The 23,203-nt window shown below is 53.1% G+C and overlaps 5 protein-coding genes across 5 annotated transcripts; all 5 read right to left on the reverse strand.

Moving 5' to 3' along the window:
• Positions 1–378: 378 nt before the first annotated feature.
• On the reverse strand, positions 379–4,965 carry DCS_07192 (uncharacterized protein; the record flags this gene model as incomplete). Its single annotated transcript, XM_040804478.1, has 2 exons — positions 379–981; positions 1,519–4,965. The coding sequence occupies 2 exons, from the start codon at positions 4,963–4,965 to the stop codon at positions 379–381; spliced, it is 4,050 nt and encodes a 1,349-aa protein (XP_040654582.1).
• Positions 4,966–7,034: 2,069 nt separating this feature from the next.
• On the reverse strand, positions 7,035–11,168 carry DCS_07193 (uncharacterized protein; the record flags this gene model as incomplete). Its single annotated transcript, XM_040804479.1, has 1 exon — positions 7,035–11,168. The coding sequence occupies one exon, from the start codon at positions 11,166–11,168 to the stop codon at positions 7,035–7,037; it is 4,134 nt and encodes a 1,377-aa protein (XP_040654583.1).
• Positions 11,169–12,531: 1,363 nt separating this feature from the next.
• DCS_07194 (uncharacterized protein) lies at positions 12,532–17,235 on the reverse strand (the record flags this gene model as incomplete). The annotated part of the gene is made up of 1 exon (XM_040804480.1): positions 12,532–17,235. One exon carries the CDS (start codon positions 17,233–17,235, stop codon positions 12,532–12,534), a length of 4,704 nt encoding a protein of 1,567 aa, XP_040654584.1.
• A 1,377-nt stretch (positions 17,236–18,612) lies between these two features.
• Positions 18,613–20,142, reverse strand: DCS_07195 (uncharacterized protein; the record flags this gene model as incomplete). The annotated part of the gene is made up of 2 exons (XM_040804481.1): positions 18,613–19,674; positions 19,846–20,142. 2 exons carry the CDS (start codon positions 20,140–20,142, stop codon positions 18,613–18,615), a joined length of 1,359 nt encoding a protein of 452 aa, XP_040654585.1.
• A 1,244-nt stretch (positions 20,143–21,386) lies between these two features.
• DCS_07196 (uncharacterized protein) lies at positions 21,387–22,775 on the reverse strand (the record flags this gene model as incomplete). Its single annotated transcript, XM_040804482.1, has 3 exons — positions 21,387–21,890; positions 21,929–22,110; positions 22,166–22,775. 3 exons carry the CDS (start codon positions 22,773–22,775, stop codon positions 21,387–21,389), a joined length of 1,296 nt encoding a protein of 431 aa, XP_040654586.1.
• Between the last annotated feature and the right edge of the window lie 428 nt (positions 22,776–23,203).

The following is a 23,203-nucleotide window of genomic DNA, read 5'->3' on the forward strand; positions in this document are numbered from 1 at the left end:
CTCCATTGGCAGAACCTCACCAGGCAGAACCTCACCAGGCAAAACCTCACCAGGCAGAACCTCTCCAGGCAGAATCTCACCTCGCAGATCCCCCTTTGACCGAACATCCGCTAGCATCCATCAGCAAAATCACGACGGCAAAACGTAGCCAAGTCATGCACGCCCTCCGCCTTTCTGGAAAGGAACAGGTCGGTGAGCTGCCTCGATGCCCAAATGAACCAGTCTTCACCGATTCGTTGCTCCCAACGTGACGGCAATTTCTACCAGCATGGCCATTCGTGACTTTACCGCACAGAGCGCAATGCAAAAGTCGTGTTTTGGTACCGAGCACCCTTCACGTAGATGTGTCAGACGAGCGGCACGCCACGCCAAGGGAGCTCATTTCTGCTGCTCCGTGGTGGCCGCCTTCCGAGTACGCGACTTCGCCGATTCTGCCAGCCTCGTTCTGCCGCAACATTCTGCCCGTCGAGAAGTCTGCCGCCTGATTCTGCCGGAGTGGTCGATCCCGAAAACGCAGCTGTCGCCGTCGACGTGCGGTGCAACGGCCGGAAGAAGACTTGGCTGCGCGCTTGCTGCCCTCGCGGCGATGCCCACTCCATGGTTGCGCGCTGCGCTGCCCCGGCTGCGTGACATCGTGTCCTGTGACGCGCGCATCTTTCGCACTCGGCTGAAGGAAAACGGCCGTGCTGGCTGCGACGGAGACGATCCCATCTCGGTGCCGGCTTGCTCTCCCCGCGATGCCTTGCGAACAGGAACCTCGGCGCCCTCGCCCTCCCCTTGGTTCTGATGGCGGCTGTGCGTGCCTTTGGGCACCGGCATGGCCTCGAACATGCCCGATCGGTGGATCCCCTTTTCTGACGATGCCGGAAGGATACGAGCGGGCCCAGGCTGCCGTGGCGGCTGCACGACAACGGGAAAGGCATGCATTTGCCGTCGACGGCGAGCAGGCTCAATGTCGGTCGGGTTGGACATGTCATCCAGCTACGTCTCGGCAATGTCACGACCGACCGACCTTCCGGAAGGGTAGACGACGGGGTCTCTGCTGCGCCACGTCGTTCGCGAGACCGCGCTTGCGCTGTCGATTCTAGCATGGCAATGGATGCCAGGCGTGCTTCGGAGCCGTTGGGTGGAAATTTTGGCCGCACGCCAATCTTGTTCATGCCGCATCACGGCAAGCCGGAAGTGGCTCTCGACCATTCGTTGTATCCATAACGGTGCCTAACCAAGGAACAGGGCGGGAAACAGCCCTTTCATTCATGAATACAGTTCGAAGCCGGCAGCACGCACCTTGGCACGACAAAGCCACCCATCTATCGTGGCGGATCCGACTCTGCCGGGACATTTCTTGTGTTTCTACATCGCAAGGAAACGTGTACTCGCATTCCTATCCCATACACCGGCCACCTCGCCTGGCCATGCCATGTACTACAGCTAATGATGCTTTGGAGTCCCCCGTGAAGGTGAGTTTGAGCGATGGCTGTCGTATCGATTCCCGGCCTTTTGCCCCTGCTTATTCACTGTTGAATGAGCTCCAGTCTCTGTCACCTCTGTAGTCTCTTGGTGCTCGGTGGCTTCGGGTGCGCCATCATTGTTGGAAAGTACACCGCCGGCACCGTCATCGGGGGCAGGCCGGGCAACTTCGTTGCCTGTATTGCCCGTGCCCGATCCAATTCTTGGATGTGAATTCTGGGGTCGAACGTCTCCCCACATCATCTCAAATGTTGACGACAGATCGTGTTCAATGGTTTCGAGATTGCCATCATTGTTGGCACGGGCACGGCCGGCACCGTCATTGCCTGTACGGCCGGCACCTTCATGGCCCGCAGAGGGGGTACCGGCCCGGCGTGGAGGGCCGGCACCGTCATGGCCTGATGGGCCGGGCACGTCAGGAGGTGGAGTCTGGGGTCGGGGAGCGTCATGGAACGTGTCCTCCAGACTGGCCCATGCTGGGTCTGGATCGCGCACCATTTTTTCGAACTGGACCAGGAATTTGGCCACGTCTGGATTCCGAACCATATGTATCTCGGCCAACTTCTCTGCATTATTGATGGCTGGCTTCCCCTGGAGAGCTTGATCATCAATCTGAACCAGCCCAGTTACCATCGAGGTCGCTTCGTTGCCCAATATTTGAGTAACTAGGATGCGATTTCCACCTTGAAATGCTTGGCTAGTTTGTTTTGCTACACGGGCAGTATTCTTGACGTAATCTGGCCCGTCAGCTAGCGTTATCACATCAATAAGCATCCCCTCATGGGCAATCATCGCTGGATTGCCTATATTCTTCCTGATGAACTGATTGTAGCGCTTCACCTTTGCTGCAATTCCACCAGTGTCACCTACATCAACAATTATTTTGATTCCGAATATCCGATGCAAGGCTAATAACCCATCTACTGTAAAAGCTCGTTCCTCATTCGGGATCAAGTGCTCATTCGGGGTCAAGTGCTCATTCGGGGCCGGCTTCTCATTCGAGGGCAAATTCTCGATAAAATGCAAGGGCACCATGCGAAATAGTTTCCCGAGGCCGCGGCTCATACCCTGAACCTCGACGATGGGTTCCTGGCCAATGTGAGCTTTTTGAACTCTGTCGTATGGTTGGACCGTGTTCAACTCCTTGCTGTCTGTAAATTGGATTCGGCTCGTAGGTTTCTTTTTGGGCCCGAGGATATAGTCGACCAGGGCAAGGGCTTGTTTGAATGGAATCATTCCCTTGATTGCTATATCTGCTGGCAGTACCGTGGGGTTCTGACCCTGAAGCAGCTTGTCATGAAGCCAAGCCATAACTGTCATCGACCCGGTCCCCTTGTTGCCGTGCTTCTGAGTAATCAGAAAGCCGTTTCCACCTTCTTGGGCAATTTCAGCAAAAGCTTCCGCGAATCCTTCGGCATTTTTATCAAGATCCTTGTTCTCAGGTACTGTATAGACTCTGATCTGACTCGCCAGTTTGGCGATGTTGTCCCTGTTGTGTTGCCTTACCGCCTCTACAATGTCAGGAGCTTGGCCCACGATAACAATAGTATCGATTCCTGCCCGAAGCAAGACTTGGAACGATTTTTTGGTAAAAACTCGTTGAAGATACCCCAGCTTTGTGCGAAACAGTTTCGTGCCAGGGCGAACATCCATAATCTGTTGGATGTGTTGCTCCCCAACTTCCATTTGTTTTGCCTCTCGAGGGTAACTGCGACTTACAATCACAGCCCTGAGAATATTGTTGGCTAGCGATTCAGTAATTCCATAGCGCTTACTAAGCTCCGAGGGTGATGGTGGTTGGCGTTCTGCTTTTTTCTTTTCTTGTGCTGCTTTTTCTTCGCCTTCTACTGCTTTTTCTTCTTCTTGGCCTGCAGCCTCTTTTGGTCTGTATTGTGTTGGTGGCACAGTTTCAGCCAAGAACGCCTCAACGTGCAGATATGCAGCCACTATCCCGCTGTACGTGTTGCCTTGAAACTCGTAAATGAATGTGCCTCGTGGATTTTGGTCTTGAATACGGCGGCCTTTGGGGTCTTGGTAAATTCCATGAAGTGCATCCCAGAAAGTGTTGAGAGTAGCTCCATCGGGCGTTTCTCCAAATACAACCCGAACCATGCCTTGAACCGTGGCAGATTTCAAAAAGGTTTTAACCTTATCAGGGATATCACCTACCACGAGAATAGTGTCTATTTCCTTCATGTAATGAAGGAATTTGATGAAGTCGAGGTCGATGGGTCGTTTATCCCCCGATATCCCTGTTCGCAAGACGTGATATGGTTTTAAAGTCAAGACATTTAGCCGCCTTAGGTTATACCCGCCATTGGTATCATCCTCGCCTGCATTGTCGGTACTCTGCCCACCCTGCAAGTGTTGGCGCCCAAGCACCTCGAGATGGGCTAGGGCATGGCCGTGTCCGGCCGAAACCCCATTCATCCTGGCCAACTTTATCGGATCACCGACAGGGTCATTACCCAGCAATGCTTGTTCATGAACCAAGGCTGTCCCAGCCATGACCCCGGTCTCCGTCTTGCCATCTCCCTGAGTAATAAGGATGCCTCTCCCATCCGCATTATCGTAAAGAGTTATAAGGCCCTGAGAGAAGCGGGTCAAAGTGTCGGTAGGATTTGCTCCTGGAGGTAATATGACGAGTTCGATCTGCTTCGCCTTGCTGCCTGCATTTTCGTCGTTGTGCCGCCGAACCGCCGCCGCAATGGCAGTATCGTCTTCACCTTCACCTAAGACGACTAAAGTGCCGATGCGGTTCTTAAGCAAGGCGTCGAACGAACTCTTCGTAAACTCTCGTTTAGAGGTCGAGAAGTCTGTACGATACAGATTTATGCCGTCGGAGCCACCGTCGATGAGTTTTATGAGGTGTTGCTCACCAACTTGTATTTTCTTGCCTGCACCCTCCCTCACGGTCTTGATAATAGCCTCGGCGTCGTCTGCTTCAATTTCAGCAGCCGCACTTAGATCTTCCGCCGATAATTCGTTCCCAGCGTCAATCTCTGCCTCCGCCACCAGACGCGCAGCAGGTCCCCCGACCAATGCATTGCCTTTTTCCTGAAAAATCAATAACCCTTTTGGATATTGGCCTTGAGTGCGCCGGCCCGCGGAGTCGACAGAAATTCCACGACTGGGATCTGCATCTCCAAACTCGACCCGAATTATGTTCTTGACCTCCTGGGATTCAAATAATGCTTTCAGCTCAGCAGAGATAGTACCCTTTACCCAGATATCAGTGATTCCTTTCTTAGAGTAAAGCTCTCTGAGAAAGTCGATGTTGACGAGTCGTAAACCACTCGCTACCTTTGTGCGCCAGATGTTCAATTCGGCGGGCAAATTTTCGCTCGTCACGGGAGAAAGGTCGTCGCCGCTTAGGAAAAACTTGGATCTGGTATCCGGCGCTTTGCCTCTGAATGGAGGATTGGCATGGCAAAGATTGATTTGGTAGCATAGAAAGATGGAGCACAAAAGGAGGCGAAAGGAGAGGGTTCGCATGGTGATGGAATCAAGCAAGCAGTGACTGTAGACGCGTACCATGTAAAGTGCATCAGCGAAAAGGCAGAGGGCACGGAAGTGTTGCGCGATGCTTTATCCAAATAATGTACTTGGATACATCAGCACAGGAGCAGATTAGGGAGAAGCCTCCCTCGGCTCGGACGAGCAGTCAAGAAATTTTCTCGCTTTTGCACGTCGCTACACAGCATACCTAGGTCCTGGGGACAGGCACGGTTTGGCAGCCGTTTTCTTCGATGCTCCATCGCCCTCGCATGTTAGCGTCGTCTTGTCGATAGCTTCATCATGGCCTCTTCACGCTCCCCTTGTCGTCAAGCGAGTTGCACTGGTGGTCCGCAAGCAAGTACAGGCATGGGCAAGGAATGTTAGTACGGCACTAACAACAAGTAGATTGATTATTACCGGGACATATCGCTCATGACTAGGGCTCCTAGGTACTAGGCACGTTTTTGTTTGCGCCAATGCAGCTACGTGTGCGGAGCAAGTGCTAGATATAGAGTTTATGCTTCTTTTGCACTACTTACTCCGTACCTACTCCGTACAGTGCTTGTACTTATAATCTCGGTCCCTGTGCTCCGTACTCGGTACCTGATGCTCCGTACTCCGTAATTGCTTTTCTTCGAGTTCCATATTTGATTCCTGCGTGTCCTTATACGTATACGGCGTAGTCGGGTCATGCGTGAACACAACCATACGTTGTTACAGCCTGTACGGAGTCCATGCATGAACGCCGCTCTCTTTTCCATCTTTACATGCACAACCATGTGTCCGGAGTGATCTGTTGCATTCGTACAGCTAAGTATGTTTGCATTTATGCAATTTGGCGTCCTTGATTAGCTGCGAATACTTACGCAGTTGGAACGACCAACGGCGACAATGGGGCTTGTTGGAGTCAACACAACCTACCCCTGAGGATATATGCATGGCTCTAGATTCTGGAATTACGCATTTACCCCTGACAGCCCCTAGAGCTGAGCGCAAAGGTGACATGGGCTCCCTTTATCCTGCTCTCCAAAGATAAGGTTCCATGGATTTAGAACTACGCAGGGCGAGCCATGACAATGAAATTTCGATAACGTAGTCTTTCGGCTTCGGATGGCGCTTCGCGTCGGCAATACAGCCATTGCATTTGTGTAATATAGTCGCATGCCTACACATCGAACATGGCTCATCCATCATTCAGCTCGGTCTTGACCGGAGTTGAACAAGCTCGTTTGTGCGGTTAGTAATGCTAGTAGATTCTTCGCAGGGAACAACATGGCGCATCGAAACAAAGGTCGAGCCAAGGAGACCATGGCTGTGAAAGGAGGCTAGGAAGGTTAAATCCGAATCCTGGTGTGGTGATCAAATCGGGCAAGCAGGGATCTCTAGTCGTGCATATGGGCGAAACGGCTACAATGTGTTCGGGGAGCGTTTCCCCGTCGCAGTAGATAGCAAGCGCCTTTGGCGAGCACAATATGTGCCAAGCACCACCCTGACAACCCTCACGGGTATCCAATAGGTATGTGTGGCCCTACGAAGATGATGAGTTTGGCCGGGGACCAGAGCCGGTTCAGTGTCTAAACGCCCCTTTGGGTACCCAATAGCTGTAGCCCTACAGATAATAGTGAGGGAAAGGGTATCAGTTTTGCTGGGGACCAGAAAATCAATTTTGTGCTTGCTCTTTTTGCAATGGAATGAATGTATTAATTGTCATAGCTGTGCACAACGGGCTCGTATGGCCTGATGCAACGGAGTGTGATGCAACGGAGTGTGGCCCGCACTCTTCTCTTCTCTGCATAAGAATACCAAGAATTGATGGTCCTTTCTGGCGTTCATATAGCACCGAGTCTGGCAACACGCGCCTCGGCTCAACGAAGGCACCCTCTATGGACGCGCCATTGCCGAGAGGTGCCTTGACACTGTACATGGAGAAGGCGCGCTTCACTCGTAATCCTATCCCGTACACTGACTACCTCTCTTTACCCGTATTACGCAAACTGTGGCCATGCGCAGTCGTAATCCCATCTCACACTCTGATTGCCTCTCTATGCTCTCCTATTTGATTACCGCTAATGGGGGCCAGGCCGACCCCGTCCCGGTCCATGATCCTGTCCATGATCCTGTCCATGTTGTCGGTTTGAGGCTGAGCCAGACGTATTGGGGCTATTCCGGCCTTTCTGGGGCCTTCCTGAGGAATTTTCTTTTGGCTCTGTAGGCGGTGTAGGCTCTTGAACTTCCTTGGCTTCGGGGAAGCCATCATTATCGGTAAGGACACCTCCGGCATTGTCATCGCCGGCGTTGTCATCGCCGGCATTTTCATCGCCTGCATTATAGGAACCCGTTCTATGATCGAACGGTTGACTCTGGGATGCACTTTGGGGTCGATTGTTGGGGTGGGCGTCTTCCCACACCATCTCCGATATTGGCCACGGCTGACGTTCACCGGGCTCGCCATCATTATCGGTAAGGATACTGCTAGTAACATCATCGCCTGTATGATAGGAACCCGGTCTATGCTCGAGGGGTTGACTCTGGTGTGCACTCTGGGGAGGATTGTAGGGTCGACCGTCTTCCCGCACCGTCTCCGATATTTGGGGCGGCTTAGGTTCACCCGGTTTGCCATTATTGCCAGCAAGGACACCTCTGGCACTGTCATCGCCTGTACGGCCGGCAATGTTATGCTGTGGAGGTGGAGTCTGAGGTCGAGGAGCGTCATTGAACGCCGCCCCCAGACCGGCCAAATCTAGATTTCCATTGCGCATCATTTCTTGTACCAAGACCAGGAACTTGGCAATTTCGGGATTCCGAATCATGTTTATCCTCGCCATCTCTTCCGGATTGTTAATAGGTGTATTATCTTGGGGATCTTGTCGAAGAACCCGGATCAGCCCAATTACCAAACTGCTCGCTTCACTACCTAACTTCTGAGCAACCAGGATGTGTTTTTGTTTGCCAAGAGCTTGCAAACTAAACTTTGTTACACGGGCAATATTGTCAGCATGATTGGGCCCGTTAGCTAGCGTCACAACATTGATAATCATTCCTGCATGGACCTGCATCTCTGGATTGCCCAGGTTCTCGGTAATAAACTGATTGTACCGCCTTACTTCTCTTGCAATTCTACCAGTTTCGCCGGCATCGATAATTGTATTGATTCCGAATATCCGATGCAAGGCCAATAACCCATCTACTGTAAATACTAGTTCCTCGCTCGAGGCAGAATGCTCGTTCGGAGTCGAGTGATCGTTCGGAGTCGCGTGCTCGTTCGGAGTTGCGTGCTCGTTCGGAGTTGCATGCTCGTTCGAGGTCGAGGGCTCATTGGAGGGTAAGTACTTGATAAAATCCGAGGGCACAATACGATATAGTTTCCCGCCGCCGCCGCCGCCGCTCACACCCTGAACCTCGATAATGGGTTCCTGCCCAATAAAAGCCTTTTGGGTTCTCTCGTACCATTTGACTTGATGTCTGTCCTTGTCGGCAAAATCGGCTGCAAATTGGATTGATCTGCCGCCCTTTGCTTCGGCTTTTCCATCGGACGGGGGATCCTTCCTTGCAAACTTTGCCGGCGGAGGCCCTACGTTAGAAGTGCTAGGCCCATGCACCGTCGAGTACATGTGATCGGCCATGGCATTGCCATGTGCGAGCGACATCATATTCCTGAGAGCCAAGGCCTTCGGGTTATAGGTATGCCCCTTACCATGGCGAAGTTGTTCATAAAATAGGGCCAACCCAGTCATCAACCCAATCTCGTCATTGCCTAAACGCTGGGTAATCAGGACGCCTGCTCCGAAGCCGCCCTCCTTTATAGCCTCTGCAAAGAGGGCGGTAGTTTCGGCAAGATCCGCCCCAAGAGGGACGTTCAAGATTCTTATCTGATTCCCCGGCGTGTTATGGTTGGCCCTGTTGAACAGCTCTACCTGCTTTTCCAGTTCGTCATCTGGACCCAAATTGACTATAGTGTCGACTCCCAAGTTACGCACGAGCTTGAGCGATTTCTGCGTATAGAATCGCGCAAAGGTCGACTGTCCTGCGCGAAACAGTCTCCGGTCGGGGCCAACACCCATAATCTCTACAAGGTCTCGCTCCGTAATTTCCGCTGCTTTATCTGCATGAAAATTGAGACTGTCGTGGACGGCCTTGATCATATGTGCGGCAGTTTCTTCTTTTATTCCATGACGTTTTCCCACCTCAACCGCGCTTGGTCCTTGAACAACATCCTCATTCGGTTGCTGACCTGCAGCCTCATCTGGTCGTTGAGCTGCGGCCTCATCCGGTCGTTGACCTGCAGCCTCCATTGGCCGTCGACCCGCACCCGCCTTTGGTTGTTGACGAGCAGCCTCATCTGGTCCTTGATCCGCGGTCTCGTCGGGTTTTTCAGGGTTTGGGGGGAAAGCTGCTTGTGCTTTCAAGTCTATAAACGCAGCCGTTGCGCCAACGGCCTCACTGCTTTTCGCCTGAAAAAGAAATGCGCCTTGCGGAACCTGGTCTTGAATAAGCCGGTTCTGGGGGGTACGGTAAATTCCATGAAGGGCCTCCCAGATTGAGTTGAGAGTAGGTCCGTCGCCTGATGTTACATGGATGACCCGAAACGTACGCTGGACCGCCGGAGATGCAAGGAATTTTGCGACTTGATCAGAAGCCGAGCCAATGACGACGATGGTGTCCACGTTCTTGGCAGTGCGAAGATATTCGAGAAGGTCGGGCCCGATAGATCCCTCACCATTTTGAGGTGCTGTGCGCCAGAGGTTGTAGGGCCTCAACCCCCTGCTTCTTACCGGGCGGATCTTGTGCCTTTGTTCGGCAGCGTCACGGCCTGCATCGGTGATGGTCTCTTCCTCTCCCTCGGAAATGCCACTGTCTGCATCGTCGGTACCAGGCCCGCCCGTCTTTGGCTTGCCATTTTCGGCCCCTGCTCTTCCGATCGTCGGCTTGCGGTCGGTACTGGCCCCACGGCCCATCGCAGGGTTGCGATATTCGCCTCCGGGCCCTTCGATCGCTGGGTTGCGATCGGCACTGGGCCCGGCGCCCGTCGTGGGGTTGCCAACTTCAGTCCCTTGTTCACCGGCTCTCAATGTGCGCAACGCTACCCCGAGTTCGACCAGGGCACGGCCATGATGGATCGAAATCCTATGCGTCCACGCTAACATGGACGGATCACCGAGAGGTTCCGCACCCTCGCGAGATTTTTGATGAACCGAGATCATCCCCGCCATGGTCCCGGTCCCCGTATTGCCTTTTCTCTGAGTGAATACGATAGGTTTTTCACCATACTTATCGACAAGCTCTCGAAGAGCCCGAGCGTAAATCCGCAAGTTGTTGGTTTCGTCTTCGTTTAGGATCATTGTCTCGACAGAGAACTGGTCCGCCGCATTGGCCGAGTTGTGCCGCTGTACTGCCGCCTCAAGTTCAGGATAACGCTCACCGATGACGACAATGATAAAGATTCCTCTAATGCGCAGGTCGTTGAAGGAATCTTTCGTAAATAGTCGAAGAGTGGTCGAGAAGGCGGTGCGATACAGGTTCTTGACTATCTGTACGAGGTCTCGCTCACGAACGACCATCGTTGTTGGCTTTGCTTGAAGGCCTGTACCAGTTGTTGTCAAGGCCCTCAGAATCTCCTTGGCACGGTCCTCGGAAATTCCATGAATATGACTCAGGTCCAGGGCTGTCGGGGTACTACCTGCTTCAACTTGGGCATTCGCCGACAGAAGCGCGGCGATTCCCCGGACCAACGTATTACCCCGAAACTGATAAATGAGTATTCTTCTTCCCGGTTGGCCTTGATAACGGTGGTTCGAGGAGTCATAATAAATACCATAAATAGCATCCTGGATCGCGCGACTGGTTACATCTCCCAATAAAGGGTTGTTTGCAAACCCACGGACCATTCGAACTTTGCCCACGAGCGCCGGCAATTTGAAGAGTGCGGCATATTCATCAGGGAAGGTGCCCAAAACCATAATACCGTCGATTCCTAGGTTTACGAGGGCCTCTTCGCTCAGTAGTCGCTTTCCTTTGGCATCGTTGACGCAAAGGAGTTCAATTTGGTTGGGGAAATAGCTAGTCGGCACCAAGGAAAGGTCGCTCGGGCTTACGAAAAAAGAAGCTCTGGTGTCCAGGGGTAGGGGAGGAGCGCCATGGCAAAGGTTGACTGAGGTTAGGAAGATGGAGCACAAAAGAAAGCAAAATGAGAAGGCACGCATGGTGACGAAACCGGTCAAGGAGTGACGGCAGGCCTGTACTATGCAAGATATATTGGCGAAGTCGCAACCAACTCGGACACATACATGTACGCTCGTGCGATGCTTCGGTTAAGTATACAAACCAGTCGAAGGCGACGACTCCCTCGGCGAGAAAATTTCTCGCTCTAGTACGTCGCCACGCAAGCGTACGTGTTGGCCATTTGCTTCGATGCTCCATCGCTCTCGCATAATAGCGGTCCTCTTGTCTCCTGTGGACATCTTCACCCTGGGCCCTTCACCGTTCACCTGGGCGTCACAGGACTCGCTCTCGCAGGGTGCATTGTGCACGGCTTGGTATGGAATGGTAAGAGTAACAAGTCCGGCACTAACAGCAGGCGGATTGACGATGACCAGGACCTATGGCCCATGACTTTACCTGCTCGGTACTAGCAACATATGCATCAATGCTGCTACCACGATCCATGGCACCGTTTTGTTTGTGCAACCACGAGTCTATGGCCTATGCACTATTACGGAGTAGTTTGTTTATGCATCGACGCAGCATACACATGCTTTCATGTAACCTTGTTTCTTTCCTCATCCAACTTTGTGGAAAAGTACAGTGTACGGTGTACGGAAAGGTCCGTCCCAACAAGTACGTTTCCATTCATGCAAATTGGTGCATACAGGTATACTCTGTGCCTTCTGAGGCCTCCGCTGATGAGTGCATGCTTCGTTCTGGATTCTGCCACCCTTTTCACGGCGTCCGCTCAATGCCCAGCCTGAAAGAATCAAATCAGGAAAGCGGGTGTCTCGTGTTGCACATGGGCGACGAGGCAAATTCCATTCTTGGAATACCTCGCACCATCGGTAGAGAATAGCAAGCGCCATTTGCGAGCACAATACTTGTACTATACCTGCCAAGTATGCCCTGGCCGACCCTTGTGGAAATGCAAATACTGTAGGTACGCACTTGTCCACTCGTAACCCAGCCAAGGTTATCAGTTTGGCCGGGGAACAGAGCCAGTTCAGCGTCTACTTTCTTAGCAATATGAATGTATTTGATGGTCATGGCTTTGCAGAAAATCAAAGAGGTGGAACAGGCTGGCCGAGGGGGTTCCGCAGCGTGATGTGGCGACGATGCGCAGCGCTCTCTCTTAACATCTACTACACGAGGATACGGATGATCATAGTCCTTTCTTGCATTAATATAGTACGAGTACAGTAACACGCGCCTTTCCGCTCAAGTCACCATCTGTAAACGCTCTTCGTCGAGAAGAATATTGAAACTATGAGTCGAAAGGAGTGGCTTGCTTCGGAAATGCGTATTTGAGACCCTATCCCACACGCTGGCCACCTCGCTTTGCTCTCCATTTGATTACCGTCAATGGGAGCCAGGCCGACCCCGTCCCTGTCCATGATCCTGTCCATGTTGTCGGTTTGAGGCTGAGCCAGACGTATTGGGGCTATTCCGGCCTTTCTGGGGCCTTCCTGAGGAATTTTCTTTAGGCACTGTATGCGGTGTAGGCTCTTGAACTTCCTCGGCTTCGGGGAAGCCATCATTATCGGTAAGGACACCGCCGGCATTATCACCGCCTTCATTATAGGAATCCGTAGTACTTTCGAGCGGTTGACTCTGGTGTGCGTTCCGGGATTGACTATGGGTGTGGGTGTGGGTGTCTTCCCACACCATGTCCAATATTGCTGATGGATGGCGTTCACCGGGTTCGCCATCATTACCGGTAAGGGAACCGCCAGTACCTTTATTGCCATGCTCTAGCGGTTGACTCTGGTGTGCATTTTGAGGTTGACTTTGGGAGTGGGCGTCCACTGATACTACGTCCAATATTGGCGACGGCTGACGTTCACCGGGTTTGCCATTATTGCCTGTGCCCGCTCCAACGTTTGGCAGTCGCTCTGGCGGTGGAGTCTGGGCCCGAACTTGTGCGAATACCTCCTTGCTAAATATTGGCGCTGGTTGCTTTTGTTGAGATGTACTGGCCACGTCCGGGGGGGTTGGTTTGCCAACAATTTTCCCGAACTCGACCAGAAATTCGCCCAGTTCAATACTAACGCCATACTTCTTCTGCAACTCCGTCGCGTCAAGGATAGGTGAATTCCCTTGGAGAACTTGGCCATGGATGTCGACTATCGCAGTCATGAAACTGGTCGCCATATCGCCGGAACTCTGCGTAATAAGAACTTTTCGTCCTTGGCCAAGAGCTTCTACAATTTTCCCTGCCACGATGGCAATATTTTCTGCGGGATCCACAGCGTGAATATTTCTGGCGGAATCATGCACCGCATTTAGCGTTATGACATCGATATTCCGGTTCTTTAACATCTCTTTCGCCTGTTCCTTCATCAAATCCTGCTGGTCCTGCTGGTTCTGCTGGTTCTGCTGGTTCTGCTGGTTCTGCTGGTTCTGCTGGTTCTGCTGGTTCTGCTGGTTCTGCTGGTTCTGGAGTTCCTGACGGATTTCCTCGACAACGAATAGCTTGTACTTTGTTACCGCCTGGTCAAGTACAGGGGTGTCACCGGCGTCGATAATCATGTCGATTTCCAGTTCATTGCGTAATTTAGTCAACGATTCTATTGAAAAACCTCGTTCCCAATTCCAATCCGTAAATGCTTTGTCACGGTTCGAGTTCTCCTTTGGAGGCTCATTCGAGGGCTCATTCGTGTGCTCCTTGGAGGGCTCCTTGGAGGGCTCATTCGCGTGCTCGGCCTCGGCCGGGAGCTCATCGAAGTGCACATCCGAGTGCACTGTACGAAATAGTTTCCCGCCACTGGGGCGATTACCCTTAATTTCGACAATGTGTTCCGGCTTAACATCAACAATTCCGTCTAAATTGTAATCTTGCGTCTTCTGTATTCCATCATCGGCTTTAAACTGCAGTGGCTTTGTTGGGCGATTTATCCGTGCCTTTTTTGCTGGCGGAGGTTGCATATAGGAAGCGTCAGGAGGAGTAAGCTTAAGCAATTCGTAGTTCGCGTATCCGGCCAGGGCACCGGCATGTAGGATCGAAATCATATTCGAGATGGAAATCGTCCTCGCATCAAGGGCACGAACCGGTTTCCCCTGGGCAAGGAACCGAGCTATCGCGACCATCAATCCGGAGAGATCATTGCCGCGACGCTCAATGATGAGGACGCCCGTTCCAGTGTTTTCTTTGATGGCTGTCGCGGCACGGGCAGTAAAATCAGCAAGGTCTTGGCCCTCACGTACTGCTGCGCTCTTGAACTGCCGCCCCATATTCTTACTGTTCCACTTCTTTATCGCTTCCATCATTGCATGATCATTACCTGCCATGATTATAGTGTCTATATTTTTGCGACGCAAGACTTCAAAAGTGCGGTCCGTAAGGACTCGTTCATCCATCGAGAACGTTGCGCGATAAAGCGGCGATTCGCGGTTCCCATCGACAATCTTGATGATGTTTTGCTCGTCAACGACTGTTGGCTTTCCTTGAAGGGGATCGTACTTGGCTCTCGCGGCGTTTATGATATCCTTGGCAGTGTCTTTGTCGATTCCATTCCGTTTGCTCAAACTTTCCGCCGATAGCTCCATGGTTGTTGCATGGCCAGGCATCGGTTTGCGTTTTCGTTGACCACCAGCCACAGTTGCTTCTTGGTCTCCAGCCACATTTGCTTCTTGGTCTGCCGCCACAGTCGGCTCTTGACCTGAAGCCACATTTGCTTCTTTGCCTCCAGCCACATTCTTTCGTGGCTGAAGCGCAACGACATGCGCTTCGGCGTCAAGATTCGCAGCCAGCTTGTTGGTCATCTCATTGTTATTAACATCCAAAAGGAAGGTGCCTCGAGGGACTTTGAGCTGATACTGCAGGTTCTGATCGGTAGGATAAATTCCGTGAAGAGAGACCCAAGCTTGCTGGATCGTAGCCGGATTGAGTTCTTTTATGCGCAACACCCGAACCATGCTCTTGACGGACAGAGAATTGAGCAGTTCCTCAAGTTCGGAACTGATCTCGCCTAGAACCACTAGATTGTCCACCTTCAGCTGATTGTGAAGGTCAATTACAAAGTTGAGGCTGACGGCAGGTTGAATACCTAGGCCCAAGCGAAAGATGTTGTAGTACTTTGTGGGATTGTGCTTGAGCGACCTGATCCTGTGGCGACCATTAGCAGTGCCCTCGCTCGCTGTCACTTTTGAAGTGCTTGGCCTGCCCGTCGTGGGGTTGAGATTCGAAGCGCCAGGCTCTTGCACCGTTGGGTTGCGATTCGAAGCACTGGCCTCTTGCGTCGTTGGGTTGCGATTTGAGGCTCTGGGCCCTTGCATGAAGGCGTCGAGAAATGAGGAACTGGCTCGCTCTCCTGTAGATGGGCCGCCATGCAAGCTGCCGGGCCCTTGAATCGTTGGGTTGCGATTGGAGGCACCGGGCCCTTGCATGAATGCGTCGAGAAATGAGGAACTGGCTCGGCCTCCTGTAGTTGGGTTGCCATACGAGCTACCGGGCCCTTGTATCGTTGGGATGCGATTGGAGGCACCGGGCACCTGCATGAACGCGTCGAGAAGTGAGGAACCGGACCGCACTCCCGTAGCTGGGTTGCCAGGAATGCTACCGGGTCCTTGCATCGTTGGGCCGCGATTAGAGGCACTGGGCCCTTGCATGAAAGGGTCGAGAAAGGAGGCACTGGGCCGCCCTCCCATCTCTGGGTTGCCATACAAGCTGCCGGGCCCTTGAATCGGCGGGTTGGGAAATGAGGTGCCTGGCCGCACTCCCATCGCTGGGTTGCCATACAAGCTGCCAGGCCCTTGAATCGGCGGGACGGGATATGAGGTGCCGGGTCGCCCTCCCATCGCTGGGTTGCCATACAAGCTGCCGGGCCCTCCCATCGCTGGGTTGCCATTCATGCTACCGGGCCCTTGCATCGCTGGGTTTCGATTCGAGGTACCAGTCCCTACCATCGCGTGCTGGCGCGCAGCTGCCTCGTGTGTGGCAAGGGCCTGGCCATGTTCCATCGAAACCCTATGCATCCACGCCAACACTGCCGCATCACCGACAGCTTTCGTAGGTTTGTTCGCTTCTTTATAAACCCAAGCCAAGCCGGCCGTGGCCCCGACCGCGTTGTTGCCGGCCGTCTGAGCAAGTAGGATGCCCGTTCCTCGATATTTGTCAGTAAGATACCGAAGTGCCTGAGCGTGATGGTGCAGTTCCGATTGTTCATTGTTTAGGAGTATCGTCTCCACCATTATCGGGTTCGCCATGTTGGCTGGGTTTTCCTGGTTGTGCTGCTGTACTGCCGCTTCAAGTTGAAGATTACGCTCCTTACCGAAAAGAGCAATAACACGGATTCCACTGTTACGGAAGTCCCTGATCGAAGCTGTTGTAAATGTTCGTAGAGCCATCGACAAACCTAGGCGATGTAGATTCTCGGTTACTTTTATAAGGTCTCGCGTGCTCACTTCCACCTTCATTGGCTTCTCTTCGTTATAAATGCGAGTCGTTTTCAAGAGGTTGAGGATCTTCGTAGCTTGTGTGTCGTCAATGTGATGACGGTGAACAAGGTCGTGTGCTGTCGGTGTAGAGTCTGCAAGAATTTGTGGCTCCGTAGATATAAGCGCGGCTGTTGTCCCAACCAATGTGTTGCCCTCGTATTGATAAAGGAGTATGTTTTTCCCCGGTTGGCCTTGAACACGGTGGTTCGAGGAGTCAGTATAAACCCCGTACATAGCATCCTGGATTGCGCGACTGGACGTGTCTCCTAGTAAAGGGTTATTTGCAAATCCGTAGATGACTCGAACTATACCCTCGCGATGTAGTCTATTCAAGAGTTCGGCAACATCAGCAGGAATGGTACCCATAACCATGAGACTAACTGGTCCTATCACATTTTGAAGTTCCTCGACAGCTTCTTTGTTTAGTAGTCGTTTTCCTTTGGCAACGTTGACGCGATAGAGCTTGATTTGTTCGGGGAAATATTCCGTCGGTACCTGTGAGACGTCGCTCGGGCTTAGGAAGAAAAACCTCCTATTATCCGGGGATTGTGGAGGAGCGGCATGGCCAAGGTGGACCGAGGATAGGAAGGCGGAACACAGAAGAAGGAGAAATGAAAAGGCACGCATGGTGATGGAATCAAGCAAGGAGTGGCTGTAGAAGCGTGTACCATGGCATGCAATGTGCATAGGCGAAAGGGCAGCGTAAGGGTACGTGTGCGTGATGCCTCGACTAAGTACTGCACTTCCACGACAGTGGAGAGCAGTCTCCCTCGGCGAGGACGAGGAGAAAAGAAAATCCTCTCACTAGCACGTCGTCACGAAAGCGCAAACGTCCGGGCCAGACGCCGTTTGATCGGCCTTTTCTTCGACGCCCCGTCGCCCGAGCATGATAGCGTCTTCTCGTCGACATCTTGACGGTTCACAAAGCGATGGACAGTTATTGGCATGGAGTGTGTCGTGGCACTAATGGCAAGTCAATCGACGATGACCAGGACCTGCCGCCCATGACCACAAGGGTATAGGGGTGCTGGGTTCCCCATGTATCAATGCGGTGCGGCTTCGTTTGCGGAGTGCGTGCCCCTTTTTTGTTTGCGCAACTAACACGACTAGGCGTGCTCGCAGACGTCAAGTAATAAGCCGTTTATGCATGAATGCACCCACGCAACGCATTTATACATGCTTGACCGAGTAATCCGTTGCCTTTATGCGAATCGGTGCAGATCCATGCATGGGCACCTGTCGTCCAAATTTGCCGACATGTTTCCGCACGAGCAAGTCGTGGTTGGCATGCGCCGTCTCATGCTAGGTCCCGAATACCACCAGGTTCAGCTGCGCCGTACGGGCAATGACAGGCCCCTTTGTAGACCATCTCGGATGCCTGCCGCCGGGACTTGCTGCTCCTGTGCTCCGGCCGGTCAGGGTGCCGCCTGGTCGCCCACCAGTGTCCGAAGGAAGCGAACCGTCGCCGTCATGGTCGGAGCGATCTCGGAGGACGTTTGTTCGCACGCACCATCGTCGAGCGCTGCCGGAACCAAGAGCGACGGCGTCTTCTTGGTCGTTGTCGTCGTTTACAGGGATGCATGCTTGCTCGGATGCATTGCATCCATCGTGGATCGCCCTCGAGTCCGCTCACCACCCAGTCCCAGCTACGCAGGGTATTCATCCTCGCATGCGTGCATTTGCGAATGCACCTTGCTACGCGGGCGATGCGCATCCTGCACGGCGGCCTCCCCAAACCGAGGTGACCTCGGCTGGTGGTGCGCTCAGGTATAGGACCCATGGGAGCAGGGATGGAGTGCCGTTGCCGCCGACGACGAACCATTCTCGCTCTGTACGACATTCAGGTTGTGGGCATGGAAGTGCACACCACAGGCGTCAAAGGTAAATCAGGTAGTTACGGTACAGGCAATTCACATGTCCGAGTACGCTGGCCACTTGGGCGGCGTTGCATGTTTGGACGCATCTGCGTGAAAACGTACTGGCATTCAACACCGCCATCTTGCCTTAATCCCACTTGGGGTAGTCTCGGAGTACAACGACGTTAGGGCCCGCATTCTCGTCCTGATCCTCGTCCTCGTCCTCGACGTGGTCCTCGACGTGGCCCTCGGATCTGGCCTGCAACGTACCGCCGACCTTCTTGCCTCCCCTCCGACGGCCCCTGGCCAGGAACTCGCCAAACGCATCCCTCAGGCGGCGGTCGTCGTTTTTCGTACTGGGACCTCCCTTCTGGGCGTCCTTGCTTACCGGAGTAGCCTTCACTGCCTGGCCGGATGTCCTCTCCGGCTCCGTCGTGTTCCTTGCGGCTGCCTCCGAGCCCTTGAGCCGCTGCAACGCGCGGAACAACATACCGAGCAGTATTTTACGTTGGGACTCGGTACTAGGAACGGTGGCGGGAAGGGGGTTGATTCTCCCTCTGGTCCCGTTCCTGGCCTTGTTCTCCACCTCGGCGAACAGTCTCTCCGATTGTATAGAGGCCCTTATGGCGGCCGGCATGGCCGTGTCGATGACGACCTGCGTCCTCTTGATCTCGCCATCTACCAGTACGGGAAACTCTATCGAGTACGGCTTTGTGTGAGTATAGTTGACAGAATATTTTGCATCGTTGTGCCACCAAACTCCATCCTCCTTGTGATGCGGAAATATAGTTTCGTTTCTCATCACCTCGCACCGAGCCGTTTGATTCCCCGCTGCTTGGCAGCCGCCGGTGCGATGCATGGAACTAAGGAAGCCTCGAGCTACTTCGTCCCATTCACCGATTTGGTGGTAGGCCGAGGGAATGGAAATTTTACCCTTGGGGAGCCGCTTCTGTTTAAATAGTGGCGATTTCACCAGCTCCTGATAGAACCGCTCGGTACGAAGTGATCTGCGGTCCTTGTTGCTGACCCAATCTCGATAGCACACTGGGTCGACCAGCGGTACGACGGGGCAACGGCCCTGAACCTTGACGGTGTAGGTCCAAGTTTGCACCGAACAGATTCTCCAACGGGGATAGGTTAATTCAGTATCAGCCGCGTTATAGAAATTCGTTTTGATTATGTTCTTTGTGTAATTCTCGTCTTCGCTCGTCTAACGCCAGTCGGTGCCGATGGAGCCGAAAGGACCGCCGGATGGCATGCCAGGCGCCGAGAAGCCGACACGAACGTGAAATCCCCAGTCAAGACCGTTTTCGCTTCGCTAACCAGAAGTGGACGTGTTAATCTCTACATGGGATCTCGATATCTTCGTCTTCAGCCTCACTCTGGTGTCGTTGATCAGTTCCAAGTCTTCCTTGGCAACAATCTGGACGCTGATACCGTTAGGCTTGGGGATAAGGATCTCGCGCTGGTAATAGCACGGAGATCCCGAGGCTTTCCATCCATAGCCGTCATTGAATATACTACCCTTAACGTACGGTCGTGGTTGCTTTGCGTAGTATTGGCTGATCCTGGCGATCTGATATTGTCCTTGCGATGAGTTTCTGGAAATATCTCCCTGGAAATTGCGGCCAAGAGCGCCTGCGACCAGGAGAGCGAGGATGGTTTGTTTAGGAACCATATCGCCCAAATCAAAGGAACCGGAGAGTTGATTGGCGGTAGGGAAGGGGAGAGGTGAGGAATTGGAGAGCCGACGAGGAGATTTATATCATCATGCCCTTTCCAGCTGAAAAGCCTATGTTAATGCCTGCTAATGTCTGCCTGTGCGATTAATCCTACGCGTTCCCGAAGGCGCGGGGGCAGGTGTGTGCCGGTAGTATATGGGCATTCTGGTTTTTCCCGAGCCACTTTGCACGGAATGGTACGTACAATGGCCATGAACGAACGGCCTACTCATCGCAGATTGCCTTCATGCTGACCTCTTTCTGGTGGTTCGTTACCCACGCCGGCGCAACGGTCATTAAGCGTAGACGATGCACGACTCGTTCGCGGCGGCGTAGCGCCAAAACAAGCAATTCTCCGTCGATGACACGACCAAACCAAACCAAGGCTCTTAGTTTAGCGGATATGAATTACTGTGCTAGTTCGAGGACGGCATGGAGCATTGTGGTTTTTCATTCATCCTTGCCCTGGGGCAACCCAAATCAATTATACCCCATGCGTTCCTCGACCGATACCCCCCACGCTCAGGACGCCGCCGTGGCCCCTTTTACCGCTGGGTGCTGGTTCATTGATAGCCCTCCTAGATTCCGATGGCACTCCTACAGTATATGCTTTACTTCCCTCGGTATACCTATTGCTATCCCATCCCCGAGTACGAGTACTCCTTCTTGTGATTGGAAAGTAGATAATCCAGGCAAGGTGTTTGTGCCTTGGCAGGGCAGCTCGATCCCTGTAAGACGGCGAAACCTGCCGACGCGCAGATGGCCAGCCTTGCGGTGATTGCTACGCCCAGTTTCGAACGCGTTTGGGGGGTGTCGTCCTACCTGGTCAAGGAATGACGCTGTTTCTGAGCCCTACCGGCTACCTTGCATGCCCATTAGTCGCTGCTTCATACCGCCTGCGCATGGTCCGGCAGGCGGCCGGGGCGTTGCAGCCCGAGTCGCATTGATGCTTCCTCCCTCCAAGAAGCAAGACGAGGAATTTCGCTCTCAACAAGGCAAAGCATTATATAACACAGGCACCTGTCCTTTACGGCAGCGCCACAAGACGACGTGCTGGGGAGGGTGTTGCTATCTGCATTCGGCTGCCGCATCCTCAGGGGATTTCTCGCAGTACCTTGATGCAGACGCTCCCATCGCCGTGTAAATCCTCGCCATATATGTCTCTCTCAGAATCGTCCAGCTGCCTATCCGGATTCTCGCTCTAACCCTCGTCCCGATACTCGCCCTTATACTCGTCCTCGCCCCCGATCATATCCTCCCATCTAGCCTTTAGCTTACGGACTCTCCTGTAACTCCCTAACCTATTCCGGTTGTTTTCCGTCGAGAATTTCGTCCCGGTACCGCTACCGACGGATTCTTTTTCTGCCGTGGTCCCTGTAAGCTTATTGTACTCCTTCTCCAACTCGGAGAATTCCTTGTCTTGTTCCAGCGCCTCCCTTAAAGCGTTCGTCATGGCGTACTGCATGACAACCTGGGACTTCTTTCTCTCGCCATCCACGAATACGGGAAACTCGAGTTCGCATTCTTCGTCCGTGGTGTACTTGACCGAATACTGCGACTCAAGAGGCCACCAAAGTCCGTCAACCTGGCTGTGAGGAGATATCGTTTCGTTTTGCCACACCTCGCATGGACCTCCGGATGGGCAGCTAGTTTTTGTCGTGTCGAAGATGGAGTTAACATACCCTTTAGATGCGATATCCCATTCCTTAATCTAATGGTAGACAGAGGGCAGCGAAAACTTACCATTGAGCAATTGCTTTTGCTTAAATATTGGAGATTTTTCAATCTCATCATACCACGAATTGCCACGATCCGATCTATGGTTGTTGATCCAATTTCGATAGCAGACCGGGTCGACGGTCGGCACGACGGGACAGCGGCTGCGGATCTTAATTCTATAGGTCCAAAGCTGGACGCTGCAAAGTCTGAAACGCAGATAGACAAAGTTGAGGTCAAATGACACCAGGTCATCCGACGTACTTGTAGTTTCATTTTTCTGCTCGTTCTCGCTCGACGCATAAACGCCGCCGCCGCCGCCGCCGTAAGCACCGCCGGCTTGAGTGCCGGGAAATGAATAGCCGACACTAATGTCACCACCCCCATTAAGCCCGGTTTGGTTTCGCCAACCGAAGGTACTCGTTTTGATCCGTACATGGGACTCCTTGACGTCGATGTTCTCATTCACCCTGCCACTTATCTCTTCGCGGACTTCGTGAGCATCGATTAGAATTTCAATGCCGTCCTCGTTGGGGAAAGCAATCTCGCGCGTGGTGTAGCACGGAGCTCCAGAGATCATCCATCCCTTCGGTTCCGTACAATGTATGTACTGCTCCTTGTACGCCGGTGGTTGGCCTTTGAAGTATTCGGTGAGCCTCGCGATCTGAAATTTTGCCGTCTCCGAAGTGCTAATGACATCTCCAAGCTTAATATTCTGATACTCGATATGGGTGCCGCAAAGAGCGCCTGTGGCGAAGAGAGCGGCGAATATGCGTTTAGGAACTATGTCGCCAACCTGTCGGAAGCAAGGAGGTAGGAGGAGGGATGACGGGAAGGTAGGGAAAGAGGGAGGCGAGCAATAGAGAGCCGACATAGAGACTTATATCCGGATGCCCCTTTTCGATGGATGCTCGTCCGCATCGCCGCACGTGTTCCGCGGCGGCATGCGAATCGGGAGAGCATTCCCACGACGGCTCTCCACTTGGCCCTGTACGTGCAATGGCATTGAACGAGGGTGCCGCCAATGGCGAATTGCTTTCATGCCGACCGCCTCTTGCGCGGGGGAGTCGTACTCAACGGCGGCGCAACGGTAAAGGATACACGAATCGTCGGCAGCGGAGCGGCGCTAAAAAAAAAGAGCCAAAAAAGAAGCGGTAGCGTCCGTCGACGATAGCAACCAGCTCGTTCTCGCGGGAGGCATAACGAGGCCTGGTCGCTTTCGGCTTCGTTACGTCCACTGTGCAAATTGGGTGCCTCGACGGTAAGGCGCCTGTACAGTACTTGGGCGTTGATGGTAATTAC

This window comes from Drechmeria coniospora, chromosome 03 (assembly GCF_001625195.1).
Source record: "Drechmeria coniospora strain ARSEF 6962 chromosome 03, whole genome shotgun sequence".
In the NCBI taxonomy this organism is placed as follows: domain Eukaryota; kingdom Fungi; phylum Ascomycota; class Sordariomycetes; order Hypocreales; family Ophiocordycipitaceae; genus Drechmeria; species Drechmeria coniospora.